Below are 22,596 nucleotides of genomic sequence, written 5' to 3'. Positions count from 1 at the left end.
TGCCTTTATTATCGTTGTTGAAATGAGATGTTTATATGCAATTATTAAGTTTCGGGTTGTTAATTGCATAATTATCAAATCTCAGACTTTAACATTATCCCTTACACATATATTCTTTGGTAAGATTATTATTATTATGTGTAAAGTAGTTTTATTGGCTTTTCTTAATCTTAATCCTAATCTCTTTTTTTTAATTATGCGATTAAAATGAGACAAAATATTAATTAAATAGAATTCCGTAAAAAACAATGAGTAAACTTCCAAAAATTTTCTAGAAACGACCAAGCAAACCGGCTGGCGAGACCTCTTGCGAGCCAAAGGACCATCCACAGGCTGAAGAGAAGGCAGTATCTGACAATGATACGCTAAGTTGTTGACTTGTATACCTAAATAAACATACCCCTAAAAATATAGAGTAATGTACATATATAAATAAGATTAAAATTTACACTGTTAGAAATAACTGTTTGGCGTTTATATTATGTTAGGTTAAAAGCTTTGTTAAGATCATTTGTGAATCGATTCCTTGCTAAAATACACATATTATAAAAAAAAAAAAAAAAAAAAAAAAAAAGAAACGACCAAAAGACAAGTAAGTAATAGTTTAGCCATATTTCAACCTGGGGTGCTCATTCATATATTTAGGAACATAAATTTCACAAGACTAAATACTTGTTTGAACATAAACCAAATATCAGATGATGACGAAGAAGGAAAAATATTTCCAATCTAAGAGAAGAAAAAACGTTATTCAATTTGGAAGAGATGTCACCAATGGCCAAACTATTACGTACAAAATTATGGCTTAATGGAAAAATTTTGTTTGGTTTTTGTTAAGTGGCCTGTTTACACAAAATTAATATAAACTATGGTTAATTTAGGTATGCACTATCAGAATACATACATTTATTTGCTTATCAGAGTTACTTTAATCATTGCTTAAACTCTAATTAAAATATGACTATTATATTAACTTGACAACTGAACATTGGGCCCCATCGGCAATCGTCGATTATTTGGCACAAAGTCCAAAAAGCCATAAAAAAAATTGTTTGGATGTTACAGATAAAAAGTAGAAAAATATTGATAAGCCCTGCAATTGTTATTGATTTTCAAAAGGAGCTATTTGGTCCGCCATTTGATTTGGTGAAGCTTGTTATTTTTGTCAACTTTGTTCTCTTGTAGTTTTTTAAACTTGGACTAAAGTAAACGTAAAATATATATTTTAGAGACCAGGGTATGTAAACTTGAAAAACTACAATTGCTTTTGTGTTGTTAAATGATTTTGTTTATAATGTAATGTATGTTAAATTTATATAAAATCCACGTATTAAGTTTCTCTCCGGCTTATTCAGGATTTGGCGCTGAAGGTGTAAAAGTATTTCTATAATTACGTATACGCAACGAGCTCTATTCGTATAAATCATATACAAGTAACAAGTTTCATCTCCATATCTTACAAATTAGCCTAGAAATCGACGATTGGACCCAATGTGAGCTGGGTAGATTTGTAGATTGCAATATTTAGTTCTAAGTGGTCATCAAATGCACTTCAGAGCGACTGAGGCAGATCTTTAAGACAGGAGGATGCCTTTGTGGAGAGTGAAGGAAACTTTCTTTCCTAAAGTATGCAATTAACAATCGAAAAATGCACTTTTTATAAAGAAATTTAGTGATTATGTGTGTTCAAAATTCAATGCTCAAAGCAAATGTTGTTTAAACAATTCTAAGGTTGCAAGCCATAGGAAAAATTATAATATATTTTAAGTGCCAAAGTTCTCCTGATATCTTATTCATATTTTCATTTTAAAGATTTACTTGTATTGCATTATTATCAATTATCAAGAAACGATTACTTTACTCAACTTTTCTTTATTTTTTCATTTTCTTTGAGGATTAAATGAGCATCACCTTAACATGAAAAGTGTGCGAAAGCTTAATTTGGGGCAATGTTTACATTTACTTGCAATTAGCAAAACTTAAGCTGTTACGGTGAATGAAAAGAAAAGCATCTTAGCTTCTAAGGAGGATCCCTTTCGTTAGGCCGTGGAAGAGTATTTTAAATTTCGAAGTCAACGGGAATGAACTGAACAGCCACAAGCAAAAGTTAAATTCAGTTTCTTGAGCAATGTATTTTGCATTCCATCTCGGTAGCTTTAGCTGCTGTCCCAATCCCTGGCACTCAAACGACAAAGTTTTCGCAGTTGACAACAGCTGCTGGTGCCAGTGCCAGAGCCAGGAACCGTGACTCCTTCTGAGGATGCTGCTTAGCTGCTTTCTTGATCCTTTTTTGGGCAACTTGCTTACACTAATTACCTACATTAAGCAACCTGCACAGAGACTCAATTAGCAACTGTAAGCTGCATTCTCTGCAGGATGGTTTAGCGTAAGTCGCCAGCTTGAGCGTTGTTTTTTTTCTTCGGTGGGAGCGAGGATGGTTGTCCTTCTTCTCCTATTGGCATTATTTATGCTTGTCTTTGACCTTTTGCTGATTTTGTTGTTGTTGTTCTTGTTGTGGCGCTTAAAATGCTGCACTGTTTTGTCAAATTAAAGCAAATTCCAACTAAGCCAACGAGAATAGGGAAAGGAGTAAACGAAAGAACAACGACTGTTGTTGTTTTTGTTGTTGTTTATGTTGGCGGCAACGGAAACCCTGGCACCAAAAACACAAGAGCGCAACAGAACGCCAAACAACACAGCGTAGCAAAGTTTCCCAAGCCCCGTCCCTCCACTCGAGGAAAAGCGGAACTGTACCAGACACCCAACAAGTGAAGTGAAAGTGTTGCATCCATAGCGAATCGCTGGAGGTGGAGGCAGAGTTGAATTGGATTGGTTCGGGTTGGTGTTGGTGTTAGTGTTGGTGTTTGGGGCTATAACCGGCTGCCGGACGCCATCTTGCTGTTGTGCGTTGTGCAACATGGCGTACTCCACGTACTCGACTCAACTGGACAATTCCATTTTATTTATTGCATAACTACAGGCGCTTATGCGTCGAAAAGTATGCTGTAGCACAAGCAAACTGTTGGCCAAGCCAAGCCAAGTAAAAGTGTTTCACATTCAGCCAGATGCCTGGTCATCCCCTTTGGTTATTCATGCCGCAGTCCTGCATAATAATTACATTCGCTATCAGCGCCGACATTTTCACAATGAAAAACTGCATTGGCACGCAACCTGTTGTCCTCGTCTCCTGGTTCTGATTCTGGTCCTATGATTCCGGCCCTCTAGGTTCTCTCTGGGTCCATGTCTTGGCTTTGGTCCTGATTCTTGTCCAGCTAAATGCTGGCTAACTAGAGGTGGTCGTGCGAGCCATCGCCTTGCCGTACCCCTTAACTAGGCAAAGCCATAAAAGGCAAGTGTCGCTCGGATTATTCATGGCCAGAGAATGAAGATGGAGCGCCCAGCGAGCTGCATGTGACAGGTCAAAAAGAAAAAAAAAAGAAAAAAATAAAAGGGGATAACAAAAAAGTAAAAAAAAAATAATGCCAAAGAGACACGGAGATAGTGAAGCAACTTTGTCGTTTAAGTGGCCCTGCAATGCAATTTTTACTCTTCTGTATAAATATATTTTCCTCCTTTATGTAATGCATCACATTCCTTTTAGGAAAATTTGTATATGACTCAGCAGTGCTTAATAAATAAAAACCAAATTCTTTCATACAACGGGAAAAGACGTTATTGTTAATGAAATTTAAATGTTTTTTATTTGTCCACATTTAGACCTCCTTGAAAATTCGAATTTTATATCGGGTTAAGGTCTCTTCTGAACTAGATTATTTACGTAAACTGGTTTTGTGTATAGATATTTAAAGAAACACGAAGGTTTTTCATCTGCAGACTTTGCTGAAATATTCCACACTCGAAAGTTACCAAACCATACCTTCAACGCTAAAACTAGTTGAGAATTACAACTAAATAAATAATTAATAAAGTCAAAAAACATTATAAAAGCGACTTCTTTTTGTGATTATCCTTTACCATCGTGAAAATTATTGCAAGAGCTTCGCCCATAACAAACTAAGCATCTCATTCTAATATTTCAATAAATTTTCGAAATTTGATTACCTTTAAGGAAGACTAACAGTACTCTGTGTATCACCAGATGACATCTTTGGCAATTTTTATGCCCTACACTTTCTTCTATAGCTTCATACGTTTTTTTTAAAAATTCTGCTATTCTCCTTTTAAATTCTATTTGGCTAACACCTTGATTGGTTCTTCTTAGCATACTTTCAGGAACCCTAAAATTAACTGTTAAAAACAAAAAAGAAAAACACAGATTGTCATTAAATACAATTTAATGATTTACAGTAACATGATAACAATTTTCTCTTATTACTTGGATTGCATTAGCATGATGTGCTTTGATTAACTTCCTCGGATCGCTGATTGCTCTCGAACCAATCGATGACATTAGTGCAATTGGCCATTGCAATATTCTTAAAATGTTCCACTACATCAATATCATTTTGCGTGACAATGATTTCCGCGTACAGCAACGACATCTTAACACTAAAATTATTCAAAGCAGTATCCATATCGTATTCATAAGAGGTCTCTTCATCCAGGAATTTGACAACAACTTTCTCATCTTTGTCGACAAAACGTTCCTTGGCATCGGGTAACCGCAATTGGCACTGCAACTCCAGCAAATCCTTTTTCAACTGACTAAGTGCTGCACATTTTTGAAGTATCTCATTGCGCAATAGATTAACCGAATGCTCGCACTCATTGACCTTTTCAACCAGACGATCGGTCAGAGCTTTTATATCCCCGGAGTAGTTGTCAGGATTCGACATAAATTCATCGACATATTCAATACGTTTGACATCGGGAAGCGGAATCGGTACATCGCGATTTTTGTTTGAAATAAGTTCCGGAGTATAAAAAAAAGAAGGGTCTGCCATTTTGCGGGCTGTGAAAAAAATTCCGTACAATTTCTAATAAATAAATTAAGTTATTCTAAAACTTAGTATCCAGACAATGACAATGTTTTACAATAATAAGTATACTGGGATACTAGTTAGTTCAAACAAAGACGAAGGCTATTTCCAAGCCCACTCTGTGAGACATTTTTTGTTTTTGGGAATTTCCTGTGTAACAAAATGGTTGAAAATTAAATAAGTTATTTGGTTAGCAACTCCCAATTGCCATTCAATTAAGAGCCTAGTTTGGGCGACTTAATGACCCAATAACTGTCTAATTTGGTTATTATCCAAGGCTCATCTCTATGAGGTCTTCACTTAGGATACAATTAGATAGTTTCATTAAAACCTATGCAAAACCTTTTCGTAAAAATATGTGTAATACACAATAGTAGACCAAGATGGCCGTATTTTAATTTATTCAAATTTATTCCTATACATATTCCTATACATATAACGAGAGCTTCTAAAATTGCTTAAAAATATGATATCAGTATTAAGTATGTATTATCTCTTAGACTATCTGAAGTGAAGTAGTTATAGAAGAGATTTTATCAAATTATTTCTCAAAAAAATCTGCCTTTAAGTAGTTTTACAGGTATCTTTTTTTGAATTTATCGATAAACTTTATATGGTTGAAAAGATGTGAAATCAAAAATCCGCCATATGAGATTAGCTGAAAGCCATTAACTTTCTAGTTAATTTCGAATCATATTTTCAAATTAGTAATTAATAGTCAGAATTCACAAAAAGCTAATCACAAATAAAACATGCAGATAAGTACAGGAAGAATTGTATTTTTCCGATCCAATAATTATATCACAATTTGTTAAAGTTTAAGCTACTTAAATATTATTTGTAGTTTAACAATAGTTTACATAGTTTTACGTGAAATGTGAACAAGTCAGTTTATTTTTGAATATAGGTATTTGGTTTTAAGATACAAATTTAGTTCGTTTTGGAATTGCTTAATAACCAATTTTTATCGATTAGGGTACTTAATATTAGATGAACATATCGTAATCGCATTTTCGAAATACATTTCAAAGGATTTGTTTTTTGTTAGCTTTTAAAATAAGTTAACCCTCTAATGCCCAAGAATGTCTCAAGACACATATCGATACTTTATAAAATCATTGATACTGACCATTTTTTAAACCATTTTGAAGTTAATTTATGTTAAAAAGTTTCATTTGTTTATTCCCAACTTTAATGAAATTCAAATTTTTCAAAATAGTTTGTGTTCATTGTTTGTTACATAATTTTATGACAATCGATAAAAAACTCACGAGCATTAGAGGGTTAAGAAATATATATGTATAAAATTATATTAAAAAGTGTCAGTAGGTTACATAAGCATAAATTTCAGCCCGAGAAAAATTTAGCTTCAAATCACTTCTGTTCGATGACTTCTTTTAACAATCAAAACATGATCAAATTGGCAGGATAACTCTTTATTCTTTAAGATAAGATAGCACAATTAAATGTCATATCTCTCATTATGTGGAATTTTCTGAATTATTCTTTAAAGTATTAACATTCTCGTTCTGTCCTTCTGCCTTGTTATACCAATTCTTAACATAATCTCTATTGATCAAGGAAACGTTTCGTAAGTAGGTTACAAAATCAATATCTGTGTCCAGTGATAGTATTTTTACATATAGCTTTCCCATCTTAAGACTATACAATTCCAAAGCAGTTGGCACATTACATTCAGTTATCTCCGTCTCATCCGAGAACTGAACTAGAATCTTTTCACGATCAACTAGAAAACGTTGGCCAGCATCTGACATCTTGACTTGATCCTGCAATTCGAGCATGCTCTTCTTAACTTGATCCAGTAAAACATTCTGTTCGATGACTTCTTCTTTTAGTAGCTGAACTATGGAATAACACTGCTTATACTCTGAATCTAGACGCTCTACCAGAGGATTAATATCGCCATTAAATATATTTGAATCCTCCAAGAATTCACGTATATTATCGATGCGCTGAATATTGGGCACAACAACGGGATCAACTCGATATTTATTAGAAATTAAATCGATAGGTAGAAGACTAGAGGTTGCCATTTTCAAAGAATTTTTTTTAGCAATTTTAAATGATATTTTAACAAAATATACTTTTGTGCTCTATGTGAGAGTTGCTTATGTTTGATTCAATGAATGCTTCGATTATTATCAGGAATAACAAAAATCTCAAACTAATGTAAGCAGATGGTAAAATTTAAGTGAAAATGTGATAAACTCAATTACGGTACTTGGGTCAAATTTTGATTTTTTGTGCTATGTTTTAACTTAAACGTATATAAAGGATTCGAAAGAAAGCCTAATAGTTTAATAGCTTCTTGATAAATCATTCTGGCAATAACAAATTAAATTTAACTTGCAATCACATGTGGCTTAAATATTAAATTACTAATTATGAATTATTTTTCAACTCATCTGCTTTGACCAAGTAAACAAATTAAAGACTCTCAGATTATCTTCACGCCTTGGGACTGAGATCGAGAAGTAAAAGTAAATTGAATATTAAATAAGAGTGTTTGAAGTGTTAATATTGTATAAGGAATAAAGTTAGTTTCAACGTTTCCCTACTGAATAGTTCCAAGTGCCATCACCCGAACTGTTGCTAACTTTCACTTGACTTCGTTCCGCAGAAGAAACCACATTCCATGCCACAAAATCCTAATGCGCCTTTAATGCCCGGCACGCAATGTATGCCACAGCAACCGGATGGCTAGATGGTATAGAGATGGTGGCACTCAAATATGCTCCATCTTTTTGGCTGCTTCTCCAAATACTCTGCTTCTGTTTCGATGCTGGGCGAAACTGATAAGCTGCCGCTATCAACGCCTTGTATCCGCGCGTGCCAAGCTGGTGTCTTAGTCCTTTATCCTCCCACTGCCGCTACTTCTCTCATACTAGTCCTCGCCGTCGTGGTTGTCGTCATCATTCTCCCTCTGACTCGCTTCCCTCTTCCTGCATCCGCTTCCGTTGCGCTGCATCTGCCGAGAGCTTGCCATCCTGTTTCCCTAGACTTACAGCCAGAAGCAATGGGGAGCACAACTCCTTGAAATTCCCATTGCACATATGTGTATCTGAGTGTGTATGTGTGTGTGTGTGTGTGTGAGGGAGTGTGCGTTTGTATTTATCTGCGGCGCTGCCGGAAAGTGAATCGTTTATGAAAACGTCCGGCACAAGCGCCAATCCCAGTCACCATGAACTCCCCCCTTGCCTCCCACATTTGGACCCACTTTTGGAGCATTTTGCCACATGCAAAATGTATGTAATACAATACAAACTTTTCTCTTTCTCAATCTCAGTCTCTCACTCCCACTCTCCCTCTCTCTGTCTGATTATTCTAGCATGTTTCACGAATACTTGAAGAATTTAATATATGTATTACATATGGCCGCCTTAAATGACCACCTTCAGGTCTTAGATTCTCCTATCCACCCTCCTCATTTATGTGCTCAAAGATAAACACTGAAGTCTTGACCTACTTTGACGTTACATCGACAGCAACAGCAACAGAAAAGTAGGGGGAACAAAATCCACTAACTTTACATACAAAAATGTTCACTTACCAAGGATTGAGACAGCATCGTCCGACTAAACCAAACAAAAAGGAAAAAAGAAGATGAAAAACCCATATAACCCCGATACATTTTGATTCTCTTCTCTGTAAATGGAGAGTCCTGAATTCTGGACTAGCGAAAAAGTGCAGTCAGACAGTCATTGGATCATTTGTCTTCCCATTGTTGCTTTTTTCCCCCCATTTCAACCTTTTTTTGTGTGATTTTTTGATTCGGTTTTTGCTTTTTGTTGCAACACCATTAAATCTTGAAGGGCTTATGGGTTCAATAAGTTTGTTAGTTCAGTGTGTGATTGTTTAAAATATTTTGAAATGAAAGAAAATATGTTATGAACAAATAGAGGTAAGTTTTATGTGGCAAAAAAATTTATTAAATACTATATTTATAGAAAATTTACTTTATAATAAAGTAATCTATCAGCGTTGATTGCTTTCAAAATTTTAAAAATGTTTCATTAACATTTGGAGAAAGAGAATCTCTAAATATATAAAGTATTTAAGATGCTTCGCTCTTTAGTAGATTGTTTTGTAATTATTTTAAATTTGACAATAACATTTCATTTTTAATATTCAATAAAATTCAATGATACCTTTTTTATAAAATACACATTTTATTTTTTTATTCAATCAATTATGTATGTTAAAGCCGATAAGTAACAAATTAATATGCTGATAGTGATAGTTTGTTACGACTTTTTGCTTTCTAATCTTAGCTTAGGTAACTAAAAAGATTACAAAATGGGGACATGTTCTATAGATTGAATCAATAGTTAACAAATATACTTCCTTGTTTAGCATTGAACTAATTGCCAAAAAAAATAAAACAAATTTAAGACAAAGAAACAAACACACTTGATTAGATCTCAATGAATCATTTATTTGTGATCGTTTCTTAGAGTGGGAAAATATTATGAAACAGAATACAACCCACAAAGTTTATAAATATGTACGAAATTATAAGAAATTCAATATGAAACATAACCTATTAAGGTTTTCAAATGGATACATAAAGACTTAAACTTATATAAAACCTGTAGAATCATCAGCAAAGACACGTCCTTCCTTGTCGAGCCTTCCAAATCATATCAGCAATCCTTGCCTTATCTGAAGAGACAAAACTATATAACTTAATAATTTACTTTAACCTTAAAATTTATCCTCTATGGATGGAAAAGCTATAGAAAATTAGGCCAAGCAGTGTCCTCAAATTGTATGTCAGTTCCACAAATATTTCTAAATAATAATAGAGAAATTGCAGGGTACAATTGTAACTTATAGGCCTAATGAAAAACCACAGGAGCAAATTTTTTACAAAAAGCGAAATAAAAGAAATTACATTCCTGTCTTGACCAACGGACAAAAAAAAAAATAAAAATGAATAAAAAGAAAGACAAAAAAGAGGAATTGAAAAAAAAATTACGAAAGCAACCCGAATCAGTGCCTCCTGACTGGAGCTGACTGTGCAAAGCAAATGAAGGTGTCAAAATGACAAGCAGAGACAGCAAAAAGAAACGAAGGACCAGCAACACACACAGAGACAGAGATATAGAAGTGGATTTGGGGTCTGGCAGAAGGAGGTTCGATAGATGGATGGATGGATGGGTGACTGGGTGCTCGGTTGACTGCATGGCTAACTGTATAAGGGGCAAAGCGACAGCAACATTTGCTAACTTGCAACAACAGCAACAACAACAACAACAACTACAACAATGGCAACTATATAAATGTATCTATGTATAACTATCTATCTATCTATACAACGGCCGTCGCGCATTGTATTGCAGTTACGTGCTCGATGGTCCAGTAAAATGGCGAAACGAAAGAAAAAGCCAAACACACAAAAGTTCTCACTTTCACTAAAACAAATTTTGAATGCCCTTTACAAAAGGTTTCGGAACACAAAAATACATTTTGCTACAGCAATATTATAAAAATATATTGAAATTTATATTAAAATCATACTTAAAATATATATAAATTGATACTCAATAGATTACCATATGAATTCTTACTTCTTACATATTACTTTTTACCTAATATTAAAATTTTTTTTCCTTAGCGTTAAGTTTGCCAAAGTAAATCGTTCTTATTGATATCTGTAGGAATTTAATTTGTTTTCGTTTAGATAGGTTTAGAATTAGATTTTGACACGGTTTAGTGAATAGATTAGAGCAAAACTTAGGTCAATGGAAAATTGGGTGCTTTGATCGTCGTCTTTCTTGATTGTCCGTCTTCTTTTATCAAAATCGAAACGAGCTCGTCTCTCGTGTTCGTATGTTTCACCTTCTTGCTGTATTTGCTCCGTTCTTTCTTGCCACTCATGCTGACATGGGGTCCATTCCGCACATGTTATAATTAAGTGGAATTCACAACATGTCGTATCTGTAATATTTTTTTTTAGTATATTTAGAACACTTCTTACCTATATAGCTAACCCCTAATAATATTCTAATCTCTTCTCTTTTTTAAGATATTATTCGCAGTTAGATTCAACTCCTTTTTGGCTATCAATAGTATAATAGATCAATCATATAATTGATGAGCTTCTATATATTGTGGTTGTTTCTTAAAGAAAGACATTAAATCTAAATTGACTTTTTAAGCTTTTGTTTGTTCAAATGTTTAGATATTTTTCAGCAACTTCTGAACAGGTAAGAAGAAAAAGCGCGACAAGTATTCTGTATAGATGCTGATCGAAAAGTATATATTGATGCCCGATATAAATAGTTTCACATTTATTTGATGCACTACAGAAATTGGTATAACCTCCTAGAAATAAGTTTCCGTCACTCTCGGTATAATTTATAATTAGAAATAAATCTCTTGAACTATGAAATGAAATCACTTTATTTTTATTATATTTTTCTACTACCTAAAATAAACAAACAAGGAATTAAATGAACTATCTATTTAAAAACAAAAATACCAAGTTTCAATCAAAAAGCTCTTAGACTGCCGATGTGGCTAGTTTCATGCTCAACATGTCGTATGAGTGATGCTGTTTGGAATCTCTATTAGTAAGTAAAAAAAAGTAAGCATTAAACTAAACTTATAATGCCAATAACTAAAAACTAACATTACCCTAATACTGACTCTAGAGTCTATTCCTTTTATATTGTAATAAATATTAATAATTACATTTCATTCCATTTTTATGTTTTCGTGTTTTATTTGACCTAAATGCCAAGACACAAATAGATAATTTGTCAGTACTTACATATACAAGAAGGTCAATAAAAATTTCGTTGAAAAAATTAAAGCCAAAAGTTAATGACCGTCTAAAACATAAAAGAAAAATAGTGTATAAATTTTGAAATGTGTTTGCCGTGCAAAATTAAATACGAATGTCATTTGTATTTTGGAAAATTTAAATAAATTTAAACTGAATTATTTCATAGAGACAGCACACATATATTTTAATTTTACTTATATATCCCTTCACTTCATTATAAATTGGGACTAATAATCACAGGTACTTCAAGGTCATGAATATGTGTTATATATTTGTTTTGAACAATCAAAGAATCATTTTAATCTACATAAAGTAAATGATCTTGAAATTAAATATAAAATTATTAAAAGCAAGCATAAATTTTCGCATTTTTATTTGCATTCAAGTGGCAAAGATTATTTTTGTTTTTTTGTTTTGGTTAATTTCAATGACAAAGTGCATTGACTCTAAATTGCATAGTTTGCTTTGCAAAGAGTATATCTAGTACACACACACACACACACACAATGGCGACAACAAAATCGCTTAAAGACTTGGGCAATGCCAACTACACTTACTCAGAGACATGATGGTCAACTCGCAAAGCGGATTTAACTTGTAGAAAACTTTAAATGAGTTCAAGTTGTTGATTTTGTATTATATATACACGTCCTTACGGCAGACTTCTTTTACTCAAGATGTGACCACGCCCACTTGATGGCTAAACACTTCTTTAGTGTGATGATGATGATGATGGCTGATTCAGTTTGATTGATTGATGGCCAAGAGGGTTGCTTGGTAGCAATTTGCACTTGAATTCAACACAGGCAAATAGTGTCAATGCTTTTCCACATCCAAATCCAAAAAATTACTCATTTCAAAATAATTTCACATTGCTCATACGGCACGTCATTCGTGTGTGAGATAATTTTAGAAAAAAAATGTCATATAGATACAATTATATATCTCTTTTTTATATATATGTATGTTTGTATATGTCTATGTAGATACATGGCCAATTAGATTTTCGTGAAATATGTAATTTAATTTTTTAATATTTTGTGAACGGATAGTTTTTGGGGAATTTTTTTATGTCAATTATGGGCCGGAAACGTTGGCATGTAAAAACTGTACATCGCACCACGCGGTGGTGCAGTGGTGCACTCTATCGGTGGCGTCAGTCGCAATGGATCAGTGGACGGGTGTGCATCGGGCCTTTATCATACGTGCCTATTATAGGAGCAATGATTCCATCAGCACCGCCCAAAGATTGTTCAAGAAACAGTTTAGCATTTATCAGATTCCGCCCACGAATGTCATCAAATCGTGGTTACGTCACTTCGAATGCACCGGCTCCTCCCAGGCTAGCGGCTGTCATTCGCGTTCATCCCTGCCTGTAAGTAGGATAGATCTACACATATTTCTCAGTCTATATATACGAATGTATATATATTTCAGCAAATCTTCTGCACCATTTGCAATCACTGTTTGAGTAATGAGAAAAATTTCACCAGCTCCGTCAAGTGAACTATTATTATATTATTTATGTGCATAAGTTTTTTCCCTTTAAGAATAAATCAATTTGCTAATTAACAAATCTGTTGAAAATTTCTTTTCAACGTGCACAGTGGTGAGAAATTATTAAAAAGTGTATAGTGTTTAAGTGGAAACCAATTTTTCTAAAGATCTTTACTAAGAAAACTCGACCAAACTTTTTTTGAAACTTATAAAAAAACACTCAAGAAAAGGATTAGCTGAATTAATGCAATTTTCTTTGGAATTTGTTTATATTTATGTAATGTTTGATAAATAAAACTTTCTTAATAAACTAAATTTTGTATTAAGAAAAATACTATCTAAAATGTTTTTTATTGTGTTCAAAAAATATGAAAACATTTAAATATTGAAACTGCAATGGATGAGTTGTTTATATCCGTTTTTGTGTGATTTAATGTTTAAATACTGTAAAAAAATGTGAATAGAAACTGTTGTCGATGAATTCTTTATTTTTTTTTTTCGTGTACCTATTATGTATTCAAAAATATTATAGCTAGATTTAAAAAATGTGTATAAATATTGCTCTTTTCGCATTTTTAAATCGCATTTAAAAGTTATTCGATGCTAACTTTATATATTTTATATATAATTTTCTACTTTGTGAATTAATATCTTAATTATTTACATAATTTTTATTCAGGTTTTGGCAAGTAAAATGAAAACCCTTTTGTTTTTTTTAATTGTCAGCATTGAAAGCAAAATGCATGGACTTTTTTTGTTGAGAAACTCAGGCAAAAATAATTAAATATTTAATCATTTCAAAAGTTGTAAATATGTAGGAATTTTTTCGTATTCCAGATGAAAATAAAAATTAAATGTTCATCGAAAAACAAAATAAACTAGACTTAAGTATTTATTAAGCTGACATTAATAGTGATCATTTATATAAGCATATTAATATTTAACAGTTATGTATGTTTATTCATATATTTAAAATATTTTAAGCCCTCCATTTTCAATTTTGTTCCACAGTGTTGCAATCTGTTTTGAATCGAAGAAATTGTGATTTTTCTTGTTTGTTTTTTTTTTGGCTGTCATTTTCAAGTCAAAGCTAGTCATCTCTGCATTCTTTTTACGTTGTCAGATGTAATTCTCTCTGAATTTTTGTTTTGTTTTTTGTTTTTGAGTATACAATTTCAGAAATCATTTTAAAATTTGGTTTTATTAGATGTATGCCAAAAATAATTATCAGGAAATATGTTTGCTTGTTTTTTTACAGAAAGCTCTGGTGAAAAATTCCTATGATTCATTAATTTTTAAGGATTGTACGTAAATAATACGTATAATATTTGGAAATGTATGTATGTACATATGTTGAAATTCTCCTTCGATAATCAAATGATAGCTTTACAATTTCTAAAATTTCAACTAGTTTGAATTACCAATTACTTTTAGAGTTGTATATATATTCTATGGCCATTATAGTAGTGAAATAGCTACATATGTATACAGACAACCTACTTATGTTTATCCTATAGTTTAAAATCATAAGAATTATTGACCCCAACTCAGTTTTGATTTTCAATTAATCAAATGTTTTAAAATTAGTTTCCTTTAATATATGTATGTGCATCTTTTATCTAATTTGAAGTATTTTACTAATCATGGTAAAGCTAATTAATTATCAATAGTGATGGCAAAAATATATTAATCGATTATAATCGAATTGAATTACATAAATGGTTATCGAAAAAGCATACAAATTATTGAGTGATCAAACGAAATTTTAAAATTTGGTTTAAATCTTAATATATTTAAGAAGTACAAAACGAAACTTAGTAGCTCAAAAATTATACTTAACTTTATTTGATAACCATAACAAAAAGCAAACGCGGACCTTGACATAAGTACAAAGAAAGTAAGAAGTAAAAAAAAACAATCTAGTAAAGACTAAATCGAAAATTATTCGATACAGTTTAATTATAATCGATTATATGATTAATCGTGTCATTACTATTTAGAGCAAATGTCATCTGTCACAATATTTATGATTTGATAAGAACAAAAATGGTATTTATTCATACAGTTTTAAACATTAAGAAATTGTGTATATATTGAAATTAATGAAATAAGCAACAATTTGACAATTCTGTTAAAATTGTAAGGTTCATATTACTCTGGGATCAATAATTTCTTCAGACCAAACAAATTTGCAGTTTCATCATTATATAAGGTCAACTCATTTAATGTCCTTTTATTTATAGGTGTCAAGTAAAAGACCTAACATATGTTCAGCAGTTATACAGGTGTCGACATTAATTTTTAGAGGATTCCAAGGACTAGCTACAAATTTGTTGAAATGAATTTCTTTGAAGGTGATGATTATTGGCCACGCCCATGCCACAGAGGCCATGCAAGCTAACCAGCTGCCTTGTTGACCTTTGCCTACATCATTTGGCAATCCACTTGGTAAATCAGGACATTAACTGTCAGGCCTTTTTGCCGAATGTGTCGCACACACACTCACACACACACACACACACACACACACACATTAACGTCTTCCCGTCAACCAACCCAGAGTCTTACACACATGTCACTTTTGGCACCTTGTGAAAATGTCCACTTCAACGGCATCTCATCAAGCTGTCATGTCATTTCGAAACAAGCAAACGAACGAGAACGAGAAAGAAAAAGAAAACAACATTTCAGTTCAGGCGGCCTTAAGGAGGATTCCCCCAGGACATTAGTTGAACGCCAAGCCCCCATCCCGCCGAAAACATCCGCATCCGCATTCAGGGCTCTTCCTCCACGAAAGTATCTCAACTGTTATTAAACATTACGCTTACAGATTACAATCGGGAAATACGCATAAGGTTTTACATTCTCGTGTCGTGGCATTAGTTTGAGATATGTGGAAACATATTTTTTCCTTTTTTTTTGCTTTTTTACCCGAGGCAAGAAAATAAAATTAGCAGGCTCTTCGTTCAGGCTTCGGTCATAAACATAAAAAAAATTTCCCAACGTATGGCGGAAAGTAACATCAATACCAAGGAGATGGGAGACAGGTGACAGGAGGGGCAACCACCAGCAGCAATTCCTCGGTATCATAATTTCGAAATGACAGGTAATTTGGGCCAAGCAAACAGGAACAGGAACCAGGAACGTCAAAGAAGGAGGCTAACTGAGTGCGCAAGTGTGAGTGTATGAAATGAGAAAATGATGCGAATTTATTAAGTATCCTTACTCAAAAATAAAAGGAAAAAAACGAAACCAAACCAAACGCACACACAAATCCTCAAGCAAAATTTATGATGTTCAATTTTCCACAACTCCAACCTGTCTTTCTTCCTCTCTCGCTGTCTTTAAAAACTGATAAATTTATATTGTACTTTGACGGTAAAAGAAAAAGTGTTTTCGCTTTAATAGGTATGTAGTGGCAGTTATTCCTGATACACGTTCATCTTCACCTGTGCACTATGGGTAAGTTAGACCAATTTATAGACACATTTTAAGTTATTGATAAAAATAAGATTAAGATCTTATAACAGATTCATTTGATGCCTGAGAACTGATCTACAATTAGTAAATTAAACGAAGACTTTAATGAATAAAACAAGCAATCTTAGAGTAAAAATGAAGAAATAAACTAAACAGGATAGACAATTTGAGCAAAATCATTTGCGCTAGAAAAGGAAAAGAGGTTTGTAAAACAATCTCCGCAAAATGCTTGAGGTCGTCCTTTCTTTTAAAAAGAGCTTATTGGCGCCTAGTCTAACGTAAGTTAAAGTTAAATATTTCATTCATACCATGACCAAATAGTCGCTAAACCAATTCCCTAAATAATTTCTCAAGTTCTTAGCAAAAAGCTTAAAAAGCTTTAATCCTTTGTTCACAGTCTAAGGTCGAGCCCTGACTAGAGGAGGTCATATGTTTTAATCTTCTCCACGCTCGAGAGTCCCCTGGACTTGTTGGAAAAATATTTTTACCATCTTTTGCTCTAGCCGAACTAGTGAGTAGACCCTATTAGATGATGGCATTACCGAGGGATATAACCTTAATATTTAAATAGTTTACGACGAATCGTTAGAAATCTTGAAAGAAAGAAGCATTGTAAGAAGTACAAAGATCAAGGCAGAGAACGAATGTAGCTAGAGACTAGAACCATGTATTTATATAGATTTTATGGGTTATTCGCCCATTTAAGCGTCTTTAATGCATATTTTCAACTTCGAGTTTCGTAATTTCCTTATATTTTTCTGCATTTCACTATGGCCAGCAAGTAAAATGCTGAGATTAAATAATTTTTATATATTTATTATAAAAGTATTGCTTAACAATTAGTAAGTTCAATAAAAGAAGCATTTCTCCCATAGTGCTCCTTAGACTTTTGCCTTGTAAACCCTGCCAAATGATGTAAGCACCAGAAAATGTTTGCACCACACGAACATGCCAACTAATGAACAGAGTTATTTGTTTTTTTTTGGAGGGGTGGTCTAACTTAATTCACCCAAAATGCTCTGGCTTTGTTTTCTACAGGGTATTTTTATAGTCTAATTGATATTTAAAGGTCTGAAGCGTGCAATTGAAGCAAAGTGCCCACTGAGAGTTACATAAAAGCACATGAAGTAAACCTTTCATTGGCCCTTTGGTTGTTCTGGCAAATTTGGATTTGTGGGCAAAGATTTATCCAAACTATTTAGTTTTCTTAATTTTGTTGTCATTTGCTTTATTCCATTTTGAAAAGCCTAAAAGTATGCTAGAGCTAAATAAATAAAAACTATCTATATGATTTTGAATTTTCAGGAAGAGAAGGAAGAACTAACTGCATTAAGAAATGAACATGACATTGACTATGTTAAATTAATCATTTTTTTATATATAGTTTAAACTTTTTTCTCATCAAATAACTGCTAAGAGTCAATCGGGTTCAAGATAAACAACCTTCTGAAAATGACAAAAAATGTGAAGTCTCTCAAATGGAAAAGTTATATTCAAATGTTCTCTTTTTATCATATCTGTCTATAAGATATACATAAAATTAAATTTTTCTCATAATAATCAAAGCATCCCTTGCCTTAAACACAAATTCTAAACAATTCTTTACACGATTACTCAAATTGTTTTCAAAATGGAAAATATATTAGAAACCCCCGAACTAATTTCAAACCAATATCGTAAACATCAATTCGCTGTTCCGGCTATACGAGCCATTCATGACATCCGTGAATTCATGGATAACCCTAACAATTTCGATGGTGACATTAACATTCTGGTGGATCGTTTAGATTCCGAATTCAAGCAATGTGAGTGTATAGTTTATCTACTAGCGGAAGAACTCAAGCAGAACCGGAGTTCACTGGATGAAGTTGAAAGGGATATACTCGTTTTGCACGCCCAACTCAAGTCGCCAGATGCTGTCCAACGTTTTCTAGTCGAACAGAAGAAGATTCCAATTTTGTTGCCTAATGAACTAGAGATAACTGATTGCGATGTGTCCACTGCCTTGGATCATTACAGTCTTATGATGACAACGCTCTATGGAATTATACTGGCACTGAGTGCGGATATAGATTTTGTTATTTACTTACAAAATACTGCCTTAATTAATCGAAATAGTATCAGTGAATGGTATGAGAAAATTGGAAAAGTAATATATGAAAAAAAAGAGGATTTAATATAATAAATATAATATGACCACATAAGAGCGTATAACACTTTTTTGATATTTTCTTTTAGATTAAATGGTTAATAAAATATGAATTCTTAGAATCATTAAAAAAACTAACAAAAAAAGGTAACATCCGCTATGTACAAACTTTATATACCCTTTCAGCCAAATAATGACTCATGATCTTTTTGTTTCTTTCTATTTCAGCAGCCTATAACAAATAAAACGTACTTTAACTATAAATGGCTGTCTAAAAACAAATTTAAGTACCAAGTTTCATCCCAATAGACTGAGGAAGAAGGCGGGCAGACTCAACTCGAGTAAAAAAATGCTTAAACTATACACAAGATACATTTCGTTCAGTCCAATACTTAGCATATTTTTAGGCATAGCAAAAAATCTATCTATTTTTCAATCAAAAATAGCGAAAATAGGCTCATAACTTCAGGTTGATTATTATCGAAGTCTAATTAATCGAAGTCTAATCGATCTTTAAGTGACATCTTAAACTAGTGACATAAAATTCGTTCAACAGTTTACCAGGTACTCCTTATTGGTTCTAAAATATGCCTTCCTTTGAAGTACTTATATGATTCCTTGATTCGTCCTTAAAATCCTATGACAATTATGTAAAGGTCAATAACAATAACCCGAATGCTCGTTGTTCAGTTTCCTAAATGACTTCGACAACTCATTTATCGATTTCTGTCACTTTTGCTTAGTAGTTGAAGAGAAAGTAAGCAAACAAACAAAAGTTTTAAAAATCAATCTAATATCTAAAAAGGCTTTGAAAATAACTTCTAGTGGATAGAGTCTACATCAATCCAAGGAGTCTACAGTCTGGAGTCTGGAGTCTGGAGTTTACATCAATCCAAGGCACAATGAAACTATCAAACGGTAATGTAAAAACCTTACTTTATTTTTAATTAAAGCATAAACTAATTGGTCTTTACAATGGATAAAGGGGCTGAACATAGCAAGCAGTTGATGACAAGATTAAAAGATAAACGGCAAAGGACAATTGTTCTATTGGATCAGATTGAAAGTGATTTCAATGAATGGCAAAATATACTTCTGACGACTGAGGGATTTTGTCGTCTTATCCTAGGAAATGAATTGGTTCATATACAATTTCCCGATGAAACACAAGGCATTATTACCGATATATTTACTGGTTTAGGTAAAATAATTGCCAGAAAGGAGTCACTAAAAACGGATATACGGCATTACGAAATGGATATTCATTTTTTGAAATCACAAAAAAATAAATACTATTGATCAAACTTTTGGTCATATGTATGTATATTTTTGCTGAGCTAAGGTGAAATAATCGAATAATTGATAAATTCGAAGGAACTAACTTACTAATAACTCCTAGTGCCTTTTAGGTCCTTGAACAACTAAAATACGATGCTTCTATCGAAGAGTCTTTATTGTAAAACTCAAAATCTTGTTCTAAACAAACGCTTATTGCTTTAAATCGTTATATCGTTACTTAGATCGTTATAAACAAAGGAAAAGCACAAACTGAATGGAGTCTTATAATTTATTTTTGAATTCTTAATTAGTCTGGCAAATTTGTATCTCGTAGCAATTGGCAAAAAAGTATAAAACTGGGAAAGAAACCTCTACAACAAACGAACAAGCAGAAGCACATTGATGAAGGAGTCAAGAGCAACAGCTAAAAAAATAAGGTCAAATCTGACAACGAAGGATAAAAAATAACTAAAACAATTAGGATAAAAAACAAAAATTATTATTTAAATGATTACATATTCCTACATACGTAGGTAAAAGTAAAATCACTAAATAACCTGTAGATAAAATATTTTATCACAAGCTCACGTCATGACGCATCGGTAGTCCTTCAAACATAAACTCCTTGTATCATAAACATAAAGTCCTTTTATAATGTCACATTTGAGCCGGGCTTTATGACAAATTGATGAGGCAAAAGGTAGTAAGACATTTTTCCCTCTATCTGGAATAAATAAAATGAGACTGAAAATTATTAATTATAAAAATTCTTCCATATGCTTAGTTAATTAATGGATCAACAGTAGAAATTCTCATATCTTATTTGGGATTAGATTTGAAATTGTCGCATATAGTTAGCTCATTACACTCATATGATTAAAGGTTTCAAAAGAATATAATTTAGCATTTCTTTTTCAAGTTCTATCATCAACGGAGTTTGCTAAAGAATTTTAGAATTGCATGACCATAGCAAATCCTGAATGCTACAACTAGTTGAGAATTGCCACTAAATAAACCGAAAAAATATTGGCAAAGCTTAAAAAAAATGAGTCGACCTATTTTTGAAATTATTACAAAAAACCTTGTATAAATTATACATACAATTTGACTACTAAATTAGATGAACCTATTAAATTTGTGTGATTTGTCTGTGTTTTTTGCGTAATTTTTTTGCAATTCTCAACTAGTTAAAGCATTAAAAGTGTGGTACAAATATTACAATCTTAGAGTCTTTGAATGTGCTGGTTTTTCGAATACCTTTACAGGCGCATCTGCTCATTGTGTTTGTGCTACCAAAAAATTGTTTGTTTCATCTCCATTAAAGCAGAAAGTAAATGGGCCTTTTCATCTAATCATTAAAGATCCTCAGTGGGAGGGGATGCTGTTGGAGCCATCTGGATTACTTGTATTTGAGAATACTCTCATCAATTTGGTCATATTTTATTTCTGAACCGAAAACATCTTCAGCTCGTTTAACTTTGGCTATTAAAAACGTTGCTATTGATGTGCATATTTATTTATTATAACGTATTCTTGTTCCTTCTGCCATAATGCTTGGATTATCTAGGCGCACATGGATGCCTGGATTTATATACACACACACATATGTAGGTATATGTGTATGTGTCTTTGACAGATTTATGTGTCAAGAATCGTATATGGTTAGCATATACGTACAAGTTAAGACCAAGGGGCAGCTTTAAGCCCTGAGGAAATTGAAATCTTAAGCTTTATTGTTTTACTGGCCTTTTCAAAGGACTGAACCGAAACAAGGGGCAAACCCAAACACACACACACACAAAGAAAAAAGAACGGGCAAAAGGAAGTGTCGTCGCATGCAAAGTTAAACAAGAAAGTGAATAAAACTGCAGCAAAAGCAATTTTCATAAATATTTAATGGATAATGGCGAAAATAAGTACGTAGAAGAAATGGATGGGAGAGGAGGCACTTGCTAGACATATGACTTTCACATATCTACATATATATATATGTATGTATGTATGTATATATGTATATGTATGTAATAACACATGCCGACATATGAATCACTGCTTTTAGTTGGCCGAAGGCCCAGGCCGAGGAGTGTCATTAAAAGAAGAGATCTCTCGCGAACTGGCATCTCCATCTCCATTATTGTCTTTTCCCTCCACCTAGTGGTATGTCCTTCAGGTTTTTGCCCATTACATACAGCAAAAATCATAACAATAAAAATGAGACAGGCTGAAACAGAAAACCGGCCAAGAGTATGCCTCCGGATGGGTGTTGGTGGGGGCGAAACTCCTGTTACTTAATCGATGATGATGAATAATTGATTTGCTGGGAAGCGCCCAAGCATGGAAATGAAAATGTCGGAGCAAACAGTGAAAAGATAGAGGCGAGTGTGGGAGGTAGGCGGAAAATGGCTTTGGCATCGGCGGCTTCTGTTTCTATATGCCATATT

At 33.0% G+C, this 22,596-nt stretch overlaps 3 protein-coding genes and 2 long non-coding RNA genes across 8 annotated transcripts; 3 read left to right on the top strand and 2 right to left on the bottom strand.

The window, feature by feature from the left end:
- Positions 1–4,277: 4,277 nt before the first annotated feature.
- Positions 4,278–5,007, bottom strand: LOC6640849. The gene has a single exon (XM_002063795.3). The coding sequence runs from the start codon at positions 4,902–4,904 to the stop codon at positions 4,347–4,349; it is 558 nt and encodes a 185-aa protein (XP_002063831.1). The 5' UTR covers positions 4,905–5,007; the 3' UTR covers positions 4,278–4,346.
- Positions 5,008–6,360: 1,353 nt separating this feature from the next.
- On the bottom strand, positions 6,361–7,100 carry LOC6640848. Its single transcript, XM_002063794.3, has one exon. It carries the CDS (start codon positions 6,992–6,994, stop codon positions 6,422–6,424), a length of 573 nt encoding a protein of 190 aa, XP_002063830.1. The 5' UTR covers positions 6,995–7,100; the 3' UTR covers positions 6,361–6,421.
- A 5,816-nt stretch (positions 7,101–12,916) lies between these two features.
- Positions 12,917–13,472, top strand: LOC6640847. Its single transcript, XM_002063793.3, has 2 exons — positions 12,917–13,126; positions 13,189–13,472. Exons 1-2 carry the CDS (start codon positions 12,917–12,919, stop codon positions 13,255–13,257), a joined length of 279 nt encoding a protein of 92 aa, XP_002063829.1. The 3' UTR covers positions 13,258–13,472.
- Positions 13,473–15,293: 1,821 nt separating this feature from the next.
- Positions 15,294–15,833, top strand: LOC124459861. Its single transcript, XR_006953841.1, has 2 exons — positions 15,294–15,387; positions 15,492–15,833. It is a non-coding gene; the product is annotated as an uncharacterized LOC124459861 (long non-coding RNA).
- Positions 15,834–19,146: 3,313 nt separating this feature from the next.
- Positions 19,147–20,430, top strand: LOC111518434. Of its 4 annotated transcripts, XR_006953843.1 has the most exons (4): positions 19,147–19,441; positions 19,534–19,634; positions 19,683–19,795; positions 19,863–20,430. It is a non-coding gene; the product is annotated as an uncharacterized LOC111518434 (long non-coding RNA). The 4 variants fall into 4 exon arrangements; XR_006953842.1 differs by lacking the exon at positions 19,147–19,441 and having other exon boundaries at positions 19,465–19,634; XR_006953844.1 differs by lacking the exon at positions 19,147–19,441 and having other exon boundaries at positions 19,469–19,634; positions 19,703–19,795.
- Positions 20,431–22,596: the final 2,166 nt, after the last annotated feature.

This window comes from Drosophila willistoni (genome assembly GCF_018902025.1).
Source record: "Drosophila willistoni isolate 14030-0811.24 chromosome 2L unlocalized genomic scaffold, UCI_dwil_1.1 Seg168, whole genome shotgun sequence".
Classification (NCBI taxonomy): domain Eukaryota; kingdom Metazoa; phylum Arthropoda; class Insecta; order Diptera; family Drosophilidae; genus Drosophila; species Drosophila willistoni.
Note: the sequence above shows the minus strand (reverse complement) of the source record. Positions and strands in the feature narration are given on the sequence as shown.

Excerpts from the sequence above, each read along its gene's own strand:
- LOC6640849 (XM_002063795.3), bottom strand. The coding sequence starts at position 4,904 with ATGGCAGACCCTTCTTTTTTTTATACTCCGGAACTTATTTCAAACAAA.
- LOC6640848 (XM_002063794.3), bottom strand. The coding sequence starts at position 6,994 with ATGGCAACCTCTAGTCTTCTACCTATCGATTTAATTTCTAATAAATAT.
- LOC6640847 (XM_002063793.3), top strand. The coding sequence starts at position 12,917 with ATGGATCAGTGGACGGGTGTGCATCGGGCCTTTATCATACGTGCCTAT. Across the intron at positions 13,127-13,188 it reads ATTCGCGTTCATCCCTGCCT|CAAATCTTCTGCACCATTTG; the intron begins GTAAGTAGGATA and ends TATATATTTCAG.